Source organism: Patagioenas fasciata, chromosome W, assembly GCF_037038585.1.
Source record: "Patagioenas fasciata isolate bPatFas1 chromosome W, bPatFas1.hap1, whole genome shotgun sequence".
Taxonomy (NCBI): domain Eukaryota; kingdom Metazoa; phylum Chordata; class Aves; order Columbiformes; family Columbidae; genus Patagioenas; species Patagioenas fasciata.
In genome coordinates this window covers 60,100,473-60,121,587 of record NC_092559.1, presented here as the reverse complement: position 1 = coordinate 60,121,587, position 21,115 = coordinate 60,100,473, and the positions used below count along the sequence as shown (strand labels likewise).

Genomic DNA, 21,115 nt, shown 5'->3' with positions numbered 1-21,115 from the left:
TTACCCTTGCAGAATCGCAGGTGTACACTTTCCGTACTCAATACGAGTACGTGTATCCCTTTAAAATAATCCCACACTGTGTTCAGGCAAGTGTGTACTCTTCCCAGACTCAGGGGTGACTCTGGCTTTCTTTTTGGTGAAGCCACGCGTATGCACACTATGGAACTCGTGAATTATTAGTTGTTGCCCCTTAATAATTTTCCTCAACTGATATCCGAACCTGTATTCAAGTCACTTTAGGAGTGCTAAAACCCTGTTTCTCACCGGTTTAATAAAAGTTGTTTTGGTCTTTGTTGTCCCTTAAACTAACCTCGGGGTGCCTCCGTGACACTGATCCATCAACAAAAACTGTGCCAGCATGTGGAACTGAACCAAATAAAAGTATGGTCTGTGGTCTGATGTCAAAGACATGCAGATTCTGCATCAGTCTACATTTAGGCTTGCCAAAAGCTATGCTGTTAAGCAAATCGGCTAGCACAATTTGCAAGGACATAGATTGCAAATAAAAAAAATCAAAATCATATTTCTCAAATAGCACATATATGACAGATGGGTCATGGCCTATTAAGGCCTGAGTCTGCTCCCTGCCTTTTGTGATCACAGCAATAATGAATTTGAGAGGCTGAGTAATAGTTTTACAGATAGAACTGACAAAAAAAAATCCATTACAAATATATCAGTCTCTTAGCATGCGCATCATATTGTCCCACAATAGCCACAGGTTGTTTCTGTGTTGCAGCTATAAATAAACAAATCTGCAAGTCTAATCAAATGCAGTCAGCCTTTAAGGTTGTCATAAACTTGTTCATCAAAGTCTCTAACCTCATTTTGGCTTTCATGTTTATTGGACATTGTTTTTCCTTACCAGCTCAAAGTCCTGTTTCAGTTCTGTCTCAGTTCTATCACTGTAGTGTTGGCTGTGGGGGACTACGGTGGGTCAGTGGATTCCCTGACGGAGGAAGAAGATATGAAGGCCTACCCATGAGAAAGATGGGAGTAAAGGAGTATCCGGAGACATTAAGATGTACCCGTGAGAGAGAAGGGAGTAGAAGAGGAACATTGATGACAGCAAAATTAGCCAATGAGATGTTACTGCTGTAACTTGTAACCAATAGTGAAGAGACGCATGAGTTGGTAAAACTGTATAAAAATGCACTTGTGGCAATAAATGGCATCTACTACTTTCATCCTGGAAGAACTTGGTTTATGTCGTTTGTCCGTCTCAACCACGACATATGGTGACCCTGACGTGATCCTGCCTGAAGAAGGGTCTCGCATGAAGAAGAGACAACAGTGAAGCTGTGACAGCCGAAGATGAGCTGTGGAGACGGAGCTCAGTAGAGCTGATAGAGCAGCAGGGGGGAGCTGCTGAAGATCCGGATCCTTGAAAAGACATCACACCAAGAGTTGGTGAGCTACCAAGAACGTGGGCGGGGGGGGTACTTATCTAAAGGAGAAGGTATTATATTATCTACATGGAAGTTGCCTCTGCAGAAGGAGGGTATTAGCCTTCTTGAATTGACTTTACGAAGGACTATGTTACTATGGGGCAAAGTACTACTGAAAGATCCAATGAAAACACTGAACTGTTAACAACATGGCACTTGTGAAGAGAGTCTGAGAGGATTAAAAGAGCAATGGGAACACACAGAGACAGCAGAAAGGGGTGGCTTCTCTGGGCTAGATTTCAAAAAAAAAAAAGGGGGCACTGTTCCAAACCCCAAACCCCCCTGTTACTAACGATTCTCCAGCACCATTCAAGTCCGTGTTATCTGATGACTTGGATGAGGATGAGGGTCTGCAGCATTTGTTTGAAAGGCTGTGATAGGCTGTGTCTTATCTCGTTGTACTAAATTTGGCTCTTTTGTATGCACACCAATTAAAGAATCCTGGTTTTTGGGAGAACAGTTTTAGCGCACCAGATGAGACACTAATAAAAGCCTTGCCCAGTCCCGTTTCCTGCGGTGGCAGGGGGGCAGGTGCTGATGGGGCTCCAGCGCGCACTGACCTGTTTTATCAGGGAGACCCAGCAGTGCCTCCACCTGGCTGAGCAGTAAGCAGTTCAAAGCTGCAATGCAAAAGTTGAGATATTGTCTTGAATAAATGTAACTGTGATCCATCTCCATAACTGAACTTGGTATTTGTTTTTCATATCTGAGCTCAGTATTTTAATTTACATATATATATATATATTTGGTACCAAAAGAATTTTGTTTGGGTGATAATTACAAAATGGGAACCGGTTCCACTGCTAAAATACTACCTTAGGATGCATCCTTACACGTTAGAGTAACTTCTGGGGAAATATTCTGAAAAAAGAAAACTTGAAATGATATTGTACTCGAATGTGGCTTAAATGTGGAATTCTGGGTTTTAGTGCAATTGCAGTTTTAGTGTATTGCAATTAATGTTGTTTTGGAGAACTTTGGAAAAAATTGGGTGAAGTATGGTACTGTAAGTTAATTCGCTAATTTTGAGACCAGAAAAGAATTTAAATTGTTAAATTCTGGTTCGCATTGAAAAGAAAAACAACAACAACAACAAAAACAAACAGAAACAAACCAAACCCTAAATGCTATGATGGCTGTGAACTTGTTATTGTATGAGGTTGTATTTAAAAGTTGCTAGAATATGAACTGATTTGGATCTAGGAAAATGGAATAATGGATTGATGTTTAATATGCTGGTTTTTGACATCTGTAAATTGTAAAAGGTAAATGGAGCTAAGGAATGTAACTATTGCTGAGCTACTTGGAATTGCATATAAAGTGTATTATGGTTGGAATGAAATGGGAAAACAAAAAAGCAAAATATACGAGGCCTGTGTTGTACAGTTTGAATATAAATTTCAGGCTTGTATCAAGCTGCAAGATAAAGTCAGCTCATTGTAACTGCGGAGTTTTCCAGAGCCTCCTACTTCGTACCAGCGATTATGCCACCTGCATGGCCTTGGCTATATCTAAACTGCAGCAAGAAGAGACAGGAAAAAAAAAAAAAAAAAGGAAAAACCTGGCTGCCCGTTTTCAAGGCTGTGAAAGGGGGGTTTTCTCTCTCCCCCACTGCAGCAATGTTGTAATACTGAATGGAGCAGTCTGAGGGTGAAGTTTAAAGGCATCCCTAGAATATCCATAGTTCTAATGAAACTAGGAAATTAAACTACATTTTTTTGTTAATAGACTTATTCTGTGGTAACTAGTTGTGAAAGACTTCTTAGTAAATTCACTGTGATAGTCTTTGACATCATGGGAGAGAATGAAAGAAAGGCCATTTTTTGAGACCAATGGAATGCCAAATTTGGAACAAAGTTTTACCATATGAATTCTTGTATTTGCCAGAAAGCCCTATACCTCTCTTGGGTTAATATTTGTTAAGTAAATTGTAAGCTCAAATAACGTTTTTTGAGAATTCTGTTTAGTTGCATGTCTTACAAGAAGCTGCTTGGATGGTGCAGATCTGCTTACTGCAAGTGAGAAATCTCCAAGGAAATTTCAAATGTTGTATTTCCACTAGTATTAACAGCCAACGTTTCGGTAAAGCAAACACTACACTGATAGAACTGAAAACAGGACTTCGATCCGGTAAGGGAAAACAATATCCAATAAATATGACAACCAAAATGGACTTAGAGACTTGATGAATAACTTTATGACAACCTTACAAGCTAACTGCATTCGATTGGACTTGCAGATTTGTCTGTTTATAGCTACAACATAGAAACAACCTGTGACTATTGTGGGACAGTATGATGAGAATGCTAGCAGACTGATATACCGATTGTTACTCTGATCAAGAAAATGCAGGGAATGAATGTAAGTCTTAAGAGGCCATGATCCTTTTGTCATATATGTACCATTTATGAAATTTAATTTTGATTTTTTGTTTGTAATCTATGTCCTTGTAAATTGCACTAGGTGGTTTTCTTTACAGCACAGCTTTTGGCATGCGTAAATGTAAAATGTAAATTGCTGCAGAACCTGCAAGTCTTTATCATCAGGTCACAGACCATACATGTATCTGGTCTGATCCTACATACTCTCATAAAGCTGTAGTGTTCTGGCGTGAAGATAACAATTGGCATAATTCTGTAAAAATTATTGAAGGTTCAACCCAATTAGTAGAACTTGGCGCAGCTTTACATTACTTAGAACTTTTTAAGGAGGAACCTCTAAATTTGATTTGTGATTCTGAGTATGTATGCAAGGTCCAACACACATATCTGATTCTGAACTGTTTTTTTTGTTTTGTTGTTTCTTTTTTTTTTTTTTAAACAAAGAGGGGGGAGAATAGGGAAAACACCACAAAATCAATTGTCAAAAGCATTGTATGTGATGAATCACTTATATCTAAGGGGTGCATCCCAAATTTGCCCTGTGATGAAACACTTTGCAAGTATGACCCAAAAACATGCTAAATCGGAAAGAACCTACATTAGTTATGGTCAAATCACTAGTTAGTGGTCAATGGAAAAGGCCACATCCATTGATAACCTGGGGGAGAGGCTATGCTTGTGTCTTTACAGATGAAGGGCCACGATGGTTGCCGGCACGAAATGTGAAACTTCTGTTATCTTCCTGACAATGATTGCTGGAGCTGCTGCATTTTGGATGCCTGCACAGACAAAGACTAACACGTGGATTACTTTAGCCAACATGACTGGCCAGGACTCTATATGCCTAGCTATGGCATCTCCGGAAAACCTGTTCCACACATGCTTGGTTGGCATCCCCCTTGATGACTACAGCAGCATCGCACAGCTGTTTCAAAATACTGGTTGGTGCAGAGGCATTGCAACGAACTGTAATAATACCAACATGGCACTTTGGATTAATTGCCTCCTGGAAGCAGATATCGAACCACAGGAACTGGAATTGCTGGCATCTATGCCCATGGACGCTTGTATCAACCTGGTTTGTGAAAAGTGTCAGAACAATATACGAGAACATGAATGGATAAACTGCAAAATGTTAGTGCTACCCTTGGTGACTATAGAAATGAAACTCGATGGTGTAACGCCTCGCAGAAGAATCCAAGGGGTGTCATTGATAATGTGGGATAGCAACCCCAAAACCTCCTGTACGGTGTATTCTTGATCTGTGGAGACAGAGCCTGGCCAGGAATTCCTTCTAATGCTGTTGGAGGACTGTGTATTTTGGGACAATTAACTCTCTTAACGCCCAATGTATCTATGATAATAGATCACAGAAGAGCAAGACGAGAAAAACACTTTTTGCATGTATATGAGTCAAAATGTGATGATAATGTAGATTTTTGGGGATCAGGGTTAAGGGTTTTAGGATCTCTTGTATCTGGTGTTGGCCCAGCTAAAGCTTTAAATACTTTAGAAAAATTAGGATGCTGGCTAGTTAAGCAAACTAACAGAACTTCTAAGGCTTTAAGTGGACTTTTGTTAGATGTAGATTCTGTAAGACATGCTACACTGCAGAATAGAGCCGCAGTAGACTTTTTGTTATTAGCTCAAGGACATGGGTGTGAAGATTTTCATGGGATTCGTTAAATAAATTGCTTAGTTGTTGGGGGTTTTTAAGATGGTTGTTATCAGTAGTGAAAACAGGACTGATTGTTTTGATGATTGCTGTAGTTGTGTTACTAACGTAGCCATGCATGATTTCTCTGCTGCAAAGGGTCCTGCAGCGGACAATGAAGGTAATTTTTTTAGCAGAAAAACAAAAAGGAGGAATTGTGGGGGACTATGGTGGGTCCGTGGATTCCCTGATGGAGGGCATGGGAACAGAAATTAGCCTTGAAGATATGAAGGCATACCCATGAGAAAGATGGGAGTAGAAGAGTAACATTGATGATAGCAAAATCAGCCAATGAGATGTTACTGCTGTAACTTGTAACCAGTAGTGAAGAGAGACATGAATAGGTAAAACTGTATAAAAATGCACTTGTGGCAATAAATGGCATCTACTACTTTCATCCTGGAAGAACTTGGTCTATGTCGTTTGTCCATCTCAACCACAACAGTTTGCTTTACCAGATACTTCATCTGCTCATAACAGTGGAAATACAGCATCCAAAATTTCCTTAGAGATTTCTTGTTTGCAGCAAGCAGACCTGCACCTACAAAGCAACTTCTTGTGGGACATGCAACTAAACGGAATTCTCAGAAAACGTTATCTGAGCTTACAATTTGCTTAACAAATCTTGACCCAAGAGAGTTATAGGGCTTTCTGGCAAATACAAGAATTCATCTGGTAAAACTTTGTTCCAAATTTGGCATTCCATTGGTTTCAAAGATGGCCTTTCTTTCTTTCCCATGACCCCAAGAACTAGCATGGTGAATTTACGATGAAGTCTCTTACAAGTAGTTACCACAGAATAAGCCTATAAAAAAAAAAAAATGTGGTTTAATTTCCCAGCCTCATTGGAACTAGGGATATGCTGGGGATGCCTTTAAATTCACCCTCAGACTCCTTAATTCAGTATTCAGGTTCTCTAGCAACATTATCACTGTGGTGAGGGGGGTAGAAAGCCCCCACCTTTTGCCACTTTAGCAGCAGGCAGACAGTTTAGATATAGGCAAGGCCACACAGGTGGTGTAATCACTGGTACCAATTGGGAGCTGCCAGACCCTGACAGACTCCTCAGTTACAATGAGCTGCGTTTATCTTGCAATTTGACACATGCCTGAAATTTATGTTCAAGCTGTACAGCATAGGCCTGGGATATTTTTGCCTCTTTTTTACATTTCATTCCTGCTATTATACACTTCCAATTAGCTGAGTAATGGTTACATTCCTCAGTCCCATTTCCCTTTTGCAGTTTCTTACAGATGTCAATAAACATCAGTCTATTATTTTCAATTTTCTAGATCCAAATCATTTCATATTCTAGCAACTTTTAATTACGATCTCTCCCGAGTTCACATCCATCATGGCATTTAGTTTTCTTTCCGATATCTCCAACTAGCACATAAATTCAATGCGAATCGGAGTTTAACAACTTAAATTATTTTCTGGTCTCAAAATTATTACATAATAATAAGAGCAAATTAACATATAGTACTGTACTTCATCCAATTTTTCAAGCTTCTGCAGAACATTAATTGCAATATAGTACTATAACTTATATTCATATGTATTAGTATATCTTATATAGTATTATAACTTTTATTTATGTTTATTATTACTTATATAGTATTATAACTTTATATTCGAGCCATTGTTGTCATTATCCAATTTATGCAGAAGCCACAATTAAGTACAATATCGTTTCAAATTTTCTTTTATCAGAGGGGGATTCTACTTATTTCTGAAATAATTTTGGCAACAAAATGTGGTCCTCGGTCAGAGGACATTCCAATCGAGATAGTAAATCCAGGCATAAATTCTTAGTATTCAAAACTGAATATGAGGCTCCAGTATCTACCAGACACTCAACCTCTGATCTTCCCCTCAAGTTTAATTTTTCTGGGTAAGATTTTCCTGGTTCCCATCATTCTTTAAGCTTAGCAACCTTATTTAAGCACAACAACAACCAAACAAACACCAAATTTCAATTCTGGACACTGGCAATCTCTTTTCAAGTGTTCCTCTCATTTACAATATGCTCACTGATTTTCTCCGAGCTTCTGGGGTCCGGTACCTTGCTTTCGTCCTTTTCCTCTTCTTCCTTGAGTCATTCCCTGACCCTGACTTCATCCCTGATCTTTTTCAGAAATTCCCTCTCAAGTTGCAATTAATTGAACTTCTCATTTGTCTTTCTGCTGACCTCTATCATGACACACAATCCTCCAAGCAACATCCAAATCTCTAGCACCATTTCCTTGCAATTTTTGCAGTTTACATATGAAACAACACCTTTTCAGATTTCTTTCTTCGCCTTGCTCTTCTTGCTTTAAAAACAATTTGCTTACACAAACAACACTACAAAGAAACAATTGTAACAACAACCAATAAAACAATTAACTTACATTCCTGACAAGTTGCTTGATTTTCAGAAAGGTAATACTCAGAAGCACGCAATATGTGCTTATGTACAGGGGAAGCAGCTTGTCCCATTACTAACGCAATCCCCCAACTCACTCATTCAATGAGGGTTGCTATCCCTGTTATAGCCAGGGATGTGTGGCCACAAATTACAATATAAAATTTACTCATCCATAGGACTGCATGATCGCTGCCACTCACACTACTCAATGAAGAGCCTCATATGGGTCACACACACACACAGGGGCACCATTTGCAGTGATTGAGAATGATGCACACAGAGACACACACAAACAGAGTTCTTGTTTGCAGTGAGAGCAGAACATAGCTGAGCTGAGCAGAAAGCAAGCTCTCTTTAATTAACTCTTCTCACACACAGGCAGAGGTTGTGTTCAGCAGAGAGAGCACAGCCAGGCAGAGCTAAGCTGAGCCAAGCTGAGACCCTCTTTAATTAACCATTCTCAATTTATAGCTTTACAGATATGGACCTGAACCAAGAGGTCAAACAGGATTTTTTTTCAAAAAATGTTATTCCAGACACACCACACTCATGTTGTGACTGTTTTCAGTCACTTTCTTTCTCACACAAACCTTGGACAGTTTTCCGGCCCAACATTCATACATCCACACATTTTTTGGGCAGTCTTCCAGCCTAAGATCTACACTTTCACTCCTGTGTAAACTGTCCAAGGCCGCTTTGTGTTTTGACTGATTGCTGTGATTTAATCATGTTAGTATTAGTCTTCCTTGACCATTCAGATGGTCACGTTAGTATTGATTTTCTTTTATCAACCAGGTGGCTGGAGCCGTATGTCCTGCTGCTCCCACACCATGTAAATAGTTTGTAAATACTGATATTTCAAACTGGCACATTAACTCCTCCTACATTTAATTTCTCTCTCTTGCATATGAGTTAATAGAAAAATAACATAAATATTATACCAGCAATACAAGCCCTTCAGGAATTTTAATGACACTGCACAACATCTGTATTATCATCAACTGAACATGTGACAGGAGGGAGACCTCACCTTTCAGATACTGGGGTGAGATTAAATAGCTCTGCACCAAGAAAAGAAAATCTGTATACTTATACATGAAGCAATCTCATATGGGAAAAGTGAGAACATCACATGCATGCCGTTTTTCACAAGAAGAACTGCAATTTAATGAAGAATAACTTCCACAGAAACAAAAGCTTTTTCACTAGTATTGTTAGCAAAGGAGTAAACTACTGTTGGAAAGTAAAATGTGGGAAAGCAAGATGTGTGGTTCCAGCCACCCGGATGATAAAGAAAGATCAATACTAATATGACCATCAGGACGATCAAAGACATAATACTTAACATAATAAAATATAAAGGGCCTTGAACAGATTACTTTGAAGTACGTTTCTCGTAATTGTAAAAAGTTATAGCCCAGACTCGTGAGAATGGTATCTCGGGCCGGATAACCACCCCCAAGTGCATGGGATGTGTGAATGTCCTTGGGCCTGGTCTGTGAATGAGTGGAAAAACAAGTGAGACAAACATCACATGAGTTTAGTGTGTTCTTAATAACAATTAGTAGAAAAGCACATTTTTGTAAACATCTTAGTCCAGGCCTGTACCTGTAAATCCTATAAATTGTCAGTGGTGAATAAAGAAAGCAGCCTAGGCCTAGGTCAGCTCTCTGCTTGGCCAGGCTCTGCGCTCCTTCCTGAACAAGATCTCTGCCTCTGCGTGAATTTCTGTCTGCGTCCTGGTATGCGTCGTTTCTAATCGCCACGCACTACTGAAACAAAGGGCATCTTTTAGAGTAGTACAACTTAGAAGTAGTATGAAGAGCTAGGACTAGTTAAACTCTTACCTACACTAGAGACGAATCACTACTGGCACAGATGAACATGAACTGAACAGAAAATGAAGATGGCGTTTCAACAAAACTGTGTAGTATAAACTGTGCAACTAGTCTAACATCTCTGAGTAACAAACACACATAATTGGAACAGGGAACACTTTATGATGATACTGGTCCCCACATATGGAGGTTTCTGTATCTCGTCAAGTGAAATGAGCTGCTGTTACCAAAAATTTATTTTCATAGAAACAACACTTCCCACTTCTCCCCCTACAGATACAAATCAGACAAACTTACACAGACAAGAAGGCTAAAAGATATGTCTGGTAACAGCTACATATAAACAAGGTCATTTAAACTTCTGAACAAATAAAAATATCAGCTTAACAAGCCTAGAACTCTAGAGAATACCATAATGATACCTTAATGAGCTCTCACAGGTGTTTAGAAATAGGGGTTTTTTATAGATACCGTGACTTAGCCTCTGGACTGCTGTTTGAAGCCTCTCCATTGACAACATAGGATGCCTGGAGAAATTAGCCTCAGTATCTCCTTCCCTCACCCAAATTAATTCTTACCTTCATCTTGATTGCAGCAGCATCAAGTGTTGTGACTTCATGGTCTTTATGTTCTCCAAAAAGCTTGTCAATAGCAGATATTGGGCATTTGCAGTGGTAACAACCTGTGTCTGCTTGCACTTCAGTTCTCTTTGTGGGCTCTCAGCTTAATTTTTTGCTGATTTTTCAGGATACATCACCACAAAGCCAAAATCTTCAAGCTCAACAGGTATTCTTTGTTCTGGCTCATTATCAAATTCATAACTATAACCAACATGCTTATAAGTGTCCTTGTCTTCAAATAATAGCTCCTCGTGTGAATTCACATGATATTACATCTTACAAAAGTTCTTGTGTAATTACATCATAGTCCATTGTCTCAGCAATATCTTCATTAAGATCAAGGTGATGCTCCTCTCTTTGCAAGTATGGCTTCTCTGTTTGCTGAATGGTAGGGACATGTGAAAGATTTTCCTGGGTGTACTGATCATCTTCACTGTCTTCAAGAGGAGTCCTGACATATGGGATATATTTTTCCATTTGAGCAACTGATGCTCTTCTTCTTGCTTATTACCAGCTTCTTGATATGCAGCTCCCTGATAATCCACTAGTTGACTATGCTCTTGATGACTTGAATGCTCTGGCAGTTCCTCAGTTGTTTCTACAGGTACATTTTCTTCTTCTCTTTGTTCAGTGGTATCACTTCTTGCACCTGAAAGAATTATTTGGTCAGTGCAAAAGTAATTGCAGTTTTGGACCATTAATTTTAAATCATTATAACTAGGCTCAAACACATCTTTATTAATTAAAATAGGAACCATTACAATCAACACAGTTTTACCAATGAGAAATACGTTTGTTTATTCCTGTAGTGTAAAAATCCATCCTTCGGGATTTTATGAACTCTTGGAAAGCATTTTCTTCATCCTTCTGGTTGTGGAAGCATTTTCACTGCAAAACATTGTCGAGATGCTTGAAGAAGTGGTAGTCAGTTGGCAAGAGGTCAGGTGAATATGATATGATATGAATATGAATATGAAATGAATATGATATGAATATGAATATGAATATGAATATGAATATGAAATTAATATGATATGATATAATATGATATGATGATATGATATGATGAGGCAAAATTTTGTAGCCAAATTCATTCAACTTTTGAAGCATTGGTTGTGCGACGTGTGGTTGGGTGCTGTCGTGAAGAAGAATTGGGCCCTTCCTGTTGACCAATGCTGGCTGCAGGCATTGCAGTTTTTGGTGCATCTCATTGATTTGCTGAGCGTCCTTCTCAGATGTAATGGTTTCACCACGATTCAGAAAGCTGTAATGGATCAGACCGGCAGCAGACCACCAAACAGTGACCATGACCTTTTTTTTTGGTGCAAGTTTGGCTTGGGGAAGTGCTTTGGAGGTTTTTCTTGGTCCAACCACTGAGCTGGTTGTAGCCAGTTGTCGTATCAAATCCACTTTTCGTCACACATCACAGTCTGATCTAGAAATGGTTCATTGTTGTGCAGAATAAGAGAAGACAGCACTTCAAAAGGAGGATTTTTTGAATTTTCAGCCAGCTTGTGAGGCACCCACTTACCAAGCTTTTTCACCTTTCCAATTTGCTTCTAATGCCAAACCACGATAAAATGGTCAACGTTGAGTTCTTTGGCAACTTCTTGTGTAGTTATAAGAGGATCAGCTTTGATGATTGGTCTCAATTGGTTGTTGTCAACTTCTGATGGCCGGCCACTACACTCCTCATCTTCAAGGCTCTCATCTCCTTTGCGAAACTTCTTGATCCGCCACTGCACTGTACGTTCATTAGCAGGTCCTGAGACAAATGCGTTGTTGATGTTGAGAGTTGTCTCCGCTGCCTTATGACCCATTTTGAACCTGAATAAGAAAATCACTCGAATTTGCTTTTTGTCTAACATCATTTCCATAGTCTAAAATAAATATAAAATAAACAGCAAGCAATAAGTCAGTAGCAAAAAACAAAAAGTGAGAAAAGCACATTAAAATTATGTATAACATGACCGCATTTATTTAAGAATGTATTCCAACATCAAATGGCAAATTTCAACAATGCAAAACTGCAATATCTTTTGCACTAACCTAATATTTTGCTTCCAAAAGGAATGGCATGCATTGGTTTGCAAATCACGGCTTGAATAACACTGTCATCCTGGACTTTCTCCACAACACCCCTTTCTGGCAGAATCTCAGTTCTGACACGTGAAACATCACCAGACACCTGCTTGTGTTTTTTCTCTGAAATTTGAATTGAAATTCCCCCACTAAAAGACTCATCTTCTGGCATCTGATCTTTTTTAGGCCCTATGACCTTACTTGGAATTTAATCTTTAAGAATGTATTTTTCAAAACATATTCCTGTTCCATCATCTGTGTCTGAATTTCTACAAAGGAAAGACACATTAGAATTACCACTTTCTTCATCAGAAGGAATCTCATCATTTTTCTTTTCTCCTAGTGCTTCTGCATAGAGGTCATAGTATAAAAATGACAGAGAAGGTGGTTCCTCTAGAAGCTCTGAATTAGCTGCAGCAACAGTTGTAGGAAACAACAGAGATCATCCTAGTACTTTCTGAATCAAAGAGTGGGGTCCCTGGTGTCTTCTGTTCATCTTCTAAATTTGTAACTTTTCTACTACTAATGTCGATTGATTTCTGCAGAGGTAAAGATTTTGGAGCATCTGCATAGGACTGCAATTTGCTTTCTCCTTTTGCAGTACCATAAAAGACTTCATGCAGATCCTCAAGTAAGGAAAACTCCTCTTCCGAAGTATCTACCTCAGTGCTTTCATTAAAAGATGTGGCTTCTTCCACAGGTTCATTGGGATCTTCTGTCACAGGAAACAATGAATATGGTCTTTCAAAAAGTGGCTTAATTGGGGATTTGTCATCAATCAAGGTATATTTTTCAAATATACGATGAGCAAGAGACAAGCGAGCAAGGAGCACAGCAACAGCTACGGCAAGTTCTGCTGCAGAGCACGGATCAAGGAGGCAGGAAGGGCAATCCCGGAGCCAGGTAAACCCGCAGACAGGCAGACAGACCACGTGGAAACTGACAGAGATCAGGAGAGAGGCTGACACGGCAGGGGTGTTACCAGGAGATTTAAACAGCCCCTAGGAAGCACAGGAGACCAGGAGCACAGTGAACAGGGCCAGCAAACAGGGGTGAGGCAGTTAGCGTGGCAGTTTGCATGGAAGGGCAAGCAGGAAGGGCAAGCAGGGTGGACTTCAAACAGAGGTTACGAGGATACAACCTGCTAGCAAGGAGCTAAGTACATCAGGAGGCACGGTATCCACCTGGCAATGAACTGTGCCCTCAGCGTGTCTCACAGTCCCTCTGGCTTCAGGAACTGATGCAGTCACCCAAACTGAGTTTGAGAGGGAACATGCAGGTGTCCAGGTCTTGGTCTGCAGAGTATGCCTTAGTTTCTGCTCAGGGACTGATGGCAGCGGCAAGCTCACCTGTGGGCAATGTGCCCAAGTGAAGGAGCTGCTCAGCCTGGCAATAGAGCTTCGACAGGAGGTGTTCCAGGCTGAGGAGCATCAGGGAGTCAGAAAGGAGATTGACTGGTGGACTCACACTCTGCCATCCCTGAGGCAGGTGCAGAAGCCAATCATGGCACCAGATACAAAGGACCCTCTACCCTCTCGCCACCAGGCTATAAGGGGAGACCCAGGAGATGAAGGAGGATGGAAACAGGTTACTGCTCAAGGCGGGAGGCGAACACACCCTCAGCCTGCCCCAACTTCCCCGATGCCTGTATAAAATAGGTATGAGGCCCTTGAATTGTATGGGCAAGCAGCTGCTGCTGCTGCTAAAGACCCTTCTGGGAAGGAGAGATACTCTATGCAACCCGCACCCCACATGAAACCCTGCAAACCCATTAAAACCACCCTTCTGAAAGGAACAGAGGGCCCAATATGCCAACCTGACCCAACCCAAAGGGAAGCCTTCTGCCTTCCTGGGGCCAGGGTAAGAGATGTTACTCAACAACTCCCCAAGCTGGTAAGGTCCTCTGACTATTACCCACTATTGGTCCTTAATGTTGACAGGGAAGAGGTAGGAAAAAGAAGTCTTAAGGCAATCATAAGATATTTCAGAGCTGTGGGGTAGTTTATCAATGGTTCAGGTGCTCAGGTGTTTTTTTCCTCCATCCTTTCAGTAGCAGATGCGAATACAGAATGGAACAGGCAGGCTCAACTAATCAACATGTGGCTCCGTGAATGGTGTCATCCATGGAACTTTGGGTTTTTCAACCATGGGATGGTCTGTTCTTCGCCGGGTCTTCTGACATGCAATGGGATGCACCTCTCACAGAAAGGGAAAAGGGTGTTTGCTCAGGGGCTTGCAAGGCTGATTGATAGGGCTTTAAACTAGACTGGAAGGGGCAAGGGGCGGTAGCAGGTCAGTCAGTGATGAGCAGCGGGATGGCACACCAAAGTTTGAGGAGATGCATGACAGTGAGATTCCTCAGACTGCACCATGAGGTGAAGGCCACAATCAACAACACTTGAAGTGCTTCTACAGTAATGCAGGCAACATGATGAAAAAGGAAGATGAACTAGAAACCTTGGCCTGGTCCCAGAGATAAGATATAATTGGCATCAGTGAAACCTGGTGGAATGAATCCTGTGACTGGTGTTCCATGATGGATGGCTACAGGCTATTCAAAAGTGATAGGCAGGGTAGGAGAGGCAAGGGGTGGCACTGTACATAGTGGAGGGGCTGGAATGCATGGAGCTGACAGTTGGCGATGGCAAAGTTGAGAGCCTCTGGGTAAGGATTAAGGGTCAGACAAATACAGCGGATATCCTCATGGAAGTCTACTATAGGCCTCCCAGCCAGGATGACAACACTGATGAGATATTCGTTAAGGAACTAAGTGAAACCTCCAAATCAACTGCACTTGTCCTTGTGGGGGACTTCAACTTGCCAGATGTCAACTGGGAATATCACACACCTGGCACCAACAGGTTCAGAAGATTCCTAAAGCATCTGTATGATAACTTCTTGGTGCAGGTACTAAGGGAACTGACCAGGAAAGGTGCCTTCCTAGATTTGCTACTCACTAACAGAGAGGATCTTGTGGGAGAAGTGGCGACTGCTGGCTGCCTTGGCCACAGCAGCCAAGAAGCAGTCAGATTCAAAATCTATACTAATGGAAGGAAAACCATCACCAAGACCTCAACTCTAGATAGGAGGAGAGCAGACTTGAGGCTGCTCAGAGAAGTACTTAGGAAGATTCCCTGGGAAGAAGCTTTTGAAGGTGCTGGGGTCCATCACTGTTGGTCACTTTTTATGTACAACCTACTAAAAGCACAGGACCAGGCAATTCCAAAATGCTGAAAATCTAGCAGGCAAGGAAAAATGTCAACTTGCTTGAGCACGTATCTTCTTAGAATGTCTTCTGTTGGAAGGCACCCACAAGGATCATCATATTCACAGTATCACAGTATGTTTGGGATTGGAAGGGACCTCAAAAAATCATCTAGTCCAATCCCCCTGCTGGAGCAGGAACGCCTAGGTGAGGTCGCACAGGAACATGTCCAGGTGGGCTTTGAATGTCTCCAGGGAAGGAGACTCCACAACCTCCCCGGGCAGCCTGTTCCAGTGCTCTGTCACCCTCACTGAGAAGAAGTTCTTTCTCAAATTTAAGTGGAACCTCTTGTGTTCCAGCTTGATCCCATTACCCCTTGTCCTATCATTGTTTGCCACTGAGAAGAGCCTGGTTCCATCCTCATGGCACTCACCCTTTATATATTTATAAACATTAATAAGGTCACCCCTCAGTCTTCTCTTCTCCAAACTAAAGAGACCCAGCTCCCTCAGCCTTTCTTCATAAGGGAGATGCTCCACTCCCTTAATCATCTTTGTTGCCCTACACTGGACTCTCTCCAGCAGTTCCTTGTCCTTCTTGAACCCCTTTGCTATTGTATACTTGTAAAACATGCTCACATCATCGTGTTACTTGTACACAGTTACATATAAGGGCATCATGTAGGCCATGGGGAAAGATAAAACGTGGTCAGTGGACTTTGAATACCTGTCAGGTCAATTATATCGGCCCCCTACCTCCATCTAGGGGGTGGCAATACATATATACACTGCTATGGATACAACGTCAGGACTAACTACAGGGCAAATGGAATTATTCACATCAAAGGATTGTGAAGTGAGACTGCAGCCTATTGATCTAGATGTAAAAACTCGTATAACTCCAGACAATTCTGTATGGTTTTGTACCTTGACTTCTCTTCTTATGCTACACCCTTTGCTAATATCAGATTCTCAAGTTCTTGTATTTCAGCTATCTTCAACACCACAACAAGGATGGATGACAACACTCCAGGAAAAAAAGGACAGAGGGGGGGAATAAAGCCCCCTTTTCTCTGATTAGCAGTGGGCAACCAGTTTTTCCTTTCCAGCCAAGACCACGCAGGTGGCGTAATTGCTGGTGCTAAGTGGAAGAAGGCCCTGGCAGACTCATTGATTACAATGACCTAAGTTTATCTTGCAGCTTGACACAGGCCTGAAATTTATGTTCAAGCTGTACAGCACAGGCCTGGGATACTTTGCTTTTTTATTTTCCCATTTCATTCCAAATGTAATACACTTTATACGCAATTCCAATTAGCTCAACAGTCATTACATTCCTCAGCCCCATTTACCTTTAACAATTTACAGATGTCAAAAACCGGCATATTAAACATCAATTCATTATTCCATTTTCCTAGATCCAAATCAGTTCATACTCTAGTAACTTTTAAATACAACCTCATACAATACCAAGTTCACATCCATCATAGCATTTAGTGGTTTGGTTTTGGTTTTGGTGGGGTTTTTTTTGCTGTTGTTTTTTGGTTTGTTTTGTTTGTTTGTTTGTGGTTTTTTTCAATGCGAATCAGAGTTTAACAATTTAAATTCTTTTCTGGTCTCAAAATTATTACATAACAATAAGACCAAATTAACTTAAAGTACTGTACGTCATCCCATTTTTTCCAAAGTTCTTCAGAACAACATTAATTGCAATACAGCGCTAAAACCCAGAATTCCACATTTAAGCAACATTCAAGTACAATATCGCTTCAAGTTTTCTTTTATCAGAATATTTCCCCAAAAGTTACTCTAATGTGTAAGGATGCATCCTAAAGGGGAGCAAGGTGGTATTTTAGCAGCAGAACTGGTTCCCATTTTGTAATTATCTCCCCAAACAAAATTCTTTAGGTACCAAATATATATGTATATATATGCAAACTAAAATACTGAGCTCAGATATGAAAAACAAATACCAAGTTCAGATATGCAGATGGATCACAGTTACACTAATTCAAGACAATATCTCAATTTTAGCATTACACCTTTGAACTGCCTACTGCTCAGCCAGGTAGAGGTGCTGCTGAGTCTCCCTGACAAAATAGGTCAGTGCGTGTTGGAGCCCAATCAGCACCCGCCCGCCCCACTGCTCTAGCAAGCTGGACTGGGCAAGGCTTTTATTAGTGTCTCATCCGGTGTGCTACAACTGTTATCCCAAAACCAGGATTCTTTACTTGGTGTGCATATGAAAGAGCCAAATTTAGTATACCAAGATGAGACACAGCCTATCACAGAGTTGCGCAAGTCTGAATGTTAGAATAAAGGTAGCATGCTAGAAATAAAATTAACAGTTACTACACATAAAATTTTACCATCACATTCACGGAGTAAAGAATTAAATTACTGATGATCTTCTGTATTATCACAAAACGCACATTTTGAGTCCATGGATTCTCATGATTTAACAGTCTGCGAACTCACCATGCAACACAACAAAGACCTACTAAAACTGTAACATGCTTAAACAGATACCCACAAAGAAAACAGGATAACAAGGAAAACATCTATGACTGCTGTGTTATACTTAAAGGTTCTATTCTCCAGCCAGTTTTCCCAATCATTTAACTTATACAGCAGCCACTGCTGATTTAAATATTTCACAAGATTCTTTTTCCTCATATTTCCAAGTGCTTTCCTATGTTCTAAAACACCTCTCAATACCGATTTCTTAGGAACACGACTGCAAACAGTCATTTCTGACCCCATCTCGTAAGTAAAAAACCGTGAGAAGAGGGAGGGAGTGAGGGGAAGCACAGAGCTGCTTGCAGTATGAGTGGGAAAAGTGGGGAGAACGTTTTACAGTGCACTTATACAATCCATAGCACAAAGAAGCAACTGTAACAACAACCAGTAAAACAATTAACTCACATTCTTGACAAGCTGCCTGATTTTTAGAGAGGCAATACACAGAAGTATGTAACACATACTGCAAAAATCACAGATAACACATTGATAGCAAACATTAGCATTCTCTACTGGTAATTTCAACATTAGTGCTTCCTTAGCTTCTAAGTTTTCAACCTGCTTATCGATGGCCTCGTGAAGAGGGTCAATAAATTGCATGTAAATCTCATTGGGACCCTGATTAATAGTCGTAAATAATTTGGCTGCTTTGTTGATTTCAGACACCTCTATCATAGCTTGATATGCAAGATCTGCTGACTGCCTCAGGATTTCAGTAACTTATCATGCCTGTAATTGTGGTGTGCCAATTAGTGTCTCTTCCAAGAGCTGGGTGATACCCGCCCCTTTCAACGAATCCCCATCGTTCCGTCCTAAATGACCTCTAGCTGTTACATTGCATAGGTCTAATTTTGCTTGAGTCTTTCATGTTTTTTATCTGATCTTGGGGCAACATGTACACATACTCTTTTTCCTGTTAACTTTTCAAGAGAATGCTGTGGTCCCTCATTCGAGTCATCAGATAACGCGGACTTGAACGGTGCTGGAGAATCATTAGTAACAGGGGGTTTCGGAACAGTGTACTTTTTGGTTTTTTTTCCAAATCTAGTCCAGGGAAACCACCCCCCCCCCCGCCGCTCTCTGTGCCTGTTTCCGTTGCTCTCTTAATCCTTTTAAAGTCTCTCACAACAAGTGCCACGTCATTAACAGTTAAGTTGTTTCTTTGGATCTTTGGGTAGTGCTTTGCCCCATAGTAACGTCCTTTGTAAAGTCAGTTCCAGAAAGCTAATACCCTACTTCTCCAGAAACAACTTCCATGTAGATAATATAACACTCTCTTAGTTAGTTCCCCCCATGTTCCCCGTAGCTCACCTACTCTTGGCATGGTGTCTTTTCAAGGATCCGGATCTTTGGCAGCTCCCCCCTGCTGCTCTATCAGCTGTACCAGGTTCCGTCTCCAAAGCTCATCTTCGGTTGTGACAGTTTCACCGCTGTCTCTTCTTCATGCGAGATCCTTCTTCAGGCAGGATCATGTCAGGGTCACCATATGTCGCGGTTAAGACGGACAAACGACACAGACCAAGTTCTTCCAGGATGAAAGTAGTAGATGTCATTTATTACCACAAGTGCATTTTTATACAGTTTTACCAATTCATGTGTCTCTTCACTGTTGGTTACAAGTTACAGCAGTAACATCTCATTGGCTAATTTTTGCTATCATCAGTGTTCCTCTTTTACTCCCTTCTCTCTCACGGGTACACCTTAATGTCTCCGGATACTCCTTTACTCCCATCTTTCTCATGGGTAGGCCTTCATATCTTCAAGGCTAATTTCTGTTTCCATGCCCTCCGTCAGGGAATCCACGGACCCACCATAGTCCCCCACAAACATCTGTGTTTTATCTAGAGGAGACAGCATTGGAACAATGTTATTGCTGTCACAGAGCCAATCTGAAAAAGTGCAGGCCATGACTTTCCAGTCTGTGTGGGCAATTAACCCACACCAGGATTTTAAACCCAGAGTAATACTAGCTGAAAAAGCGGGAGCAACAGCATGTGTATTACTTGAAAGAGACAACACTCCTGTTGCTGAATTTAGATTTGTTCTGGTGAACTTACATTTGTTCAGCCTCTACTACACCCAAATCATTTGCCTTTAATGTTTAGGAAAATTAACAGCTGTAGATTTCTTAACAATGTGTTTCATTAGCATGACAACCCCGGTAGCTGTATTACAGAATTGTGCTTGTTAAGGCATTTTGACATTAATGTTTCTTCTTGTGGCTTTCTCTAAGTAGGTAGTGGCTGCAAATGCTGCTTCGATTTTGAAGGCAAGTGTTGCTTCAACATAGATGATGAACTAGCCAGCATGGCAGACAAAATTTCACATCTTTGGGACTAATGCAGCAAGTGAAGCAATCTACTGATAATGCCTGGCTGAATGACTCATTTGATTCCTTGACAAGATGAATAGGACACCTGATTTAAAGCATTATTGTAGAAATGTTTTTTTCCTTATTCTGTATGCGTTTATTGTGTGCCCCTGTAAATTGCTCTGTACTATACCTCATAAGCCCAAATGAACAACTCTGGCTTTGTCAGCCCCAGCAGAAGAAGTTGCTTGAGCAAGGCGGTGCAATGTCTGGGAATCATGCAAGAATGGCGAGGAGGCTAATTGTAAATACACTCAAGTGACTGCAGCTGGGGTGTAGGAAAAAGCGGATACAACACACTAATTGTTTTACTGACCTTGTGTGCTTGACAAGTAGAACCTCTGTGTTAGATAACATAGGCCTGTGAGAAACTCTAAGGCACCTTATCATTATGCCTGAGATTCCTGATTTGTTGTGAGAACGAGTGTGAGGCTGCGCCTGCTTGGAGCCTTGAAATACAGGCAAATGCAGCAGGCCCAGTGATCTTCTATCAGGCATGAATCCTGCAACACCTGCATCTCCGCTTA

General features: G+C 40.9%; 1 protein-coding gene across 1 annotated transcript in view; it reads right to left on the bottom strand.

Moving 5' to 3' along the window:
* LOC136114556 (cardiomyopathy-associated protein 5-like) overlaps positions 1-16,459 on the bottom strand; it is a 104,432-nt gene extending 87,973 nt beyond the window's left edge. The window contains 7 exon segments of the mRNA XM_071801631.1: positions 10,370-10,488; positions 10,491-10,666; positions 10,668-10,899; positions 10,902-11,060; positions 12,461-12,948; positions 12,950-13,494; positions 16,454-16,459. Of these exon segments, the coding sequence (XP_071657732.1) occupies positions 10,370-10,488; positions 10,491-10,666; positions 10,668-10,899; positions 10,902-11,060; positions 12,461-12,948; positions 12,950-13,494; positions 16,454-16,459 (1,725 nt within the window).
* Positions 16,460-21,115: the final 4,656 nt, after the last annotated feature.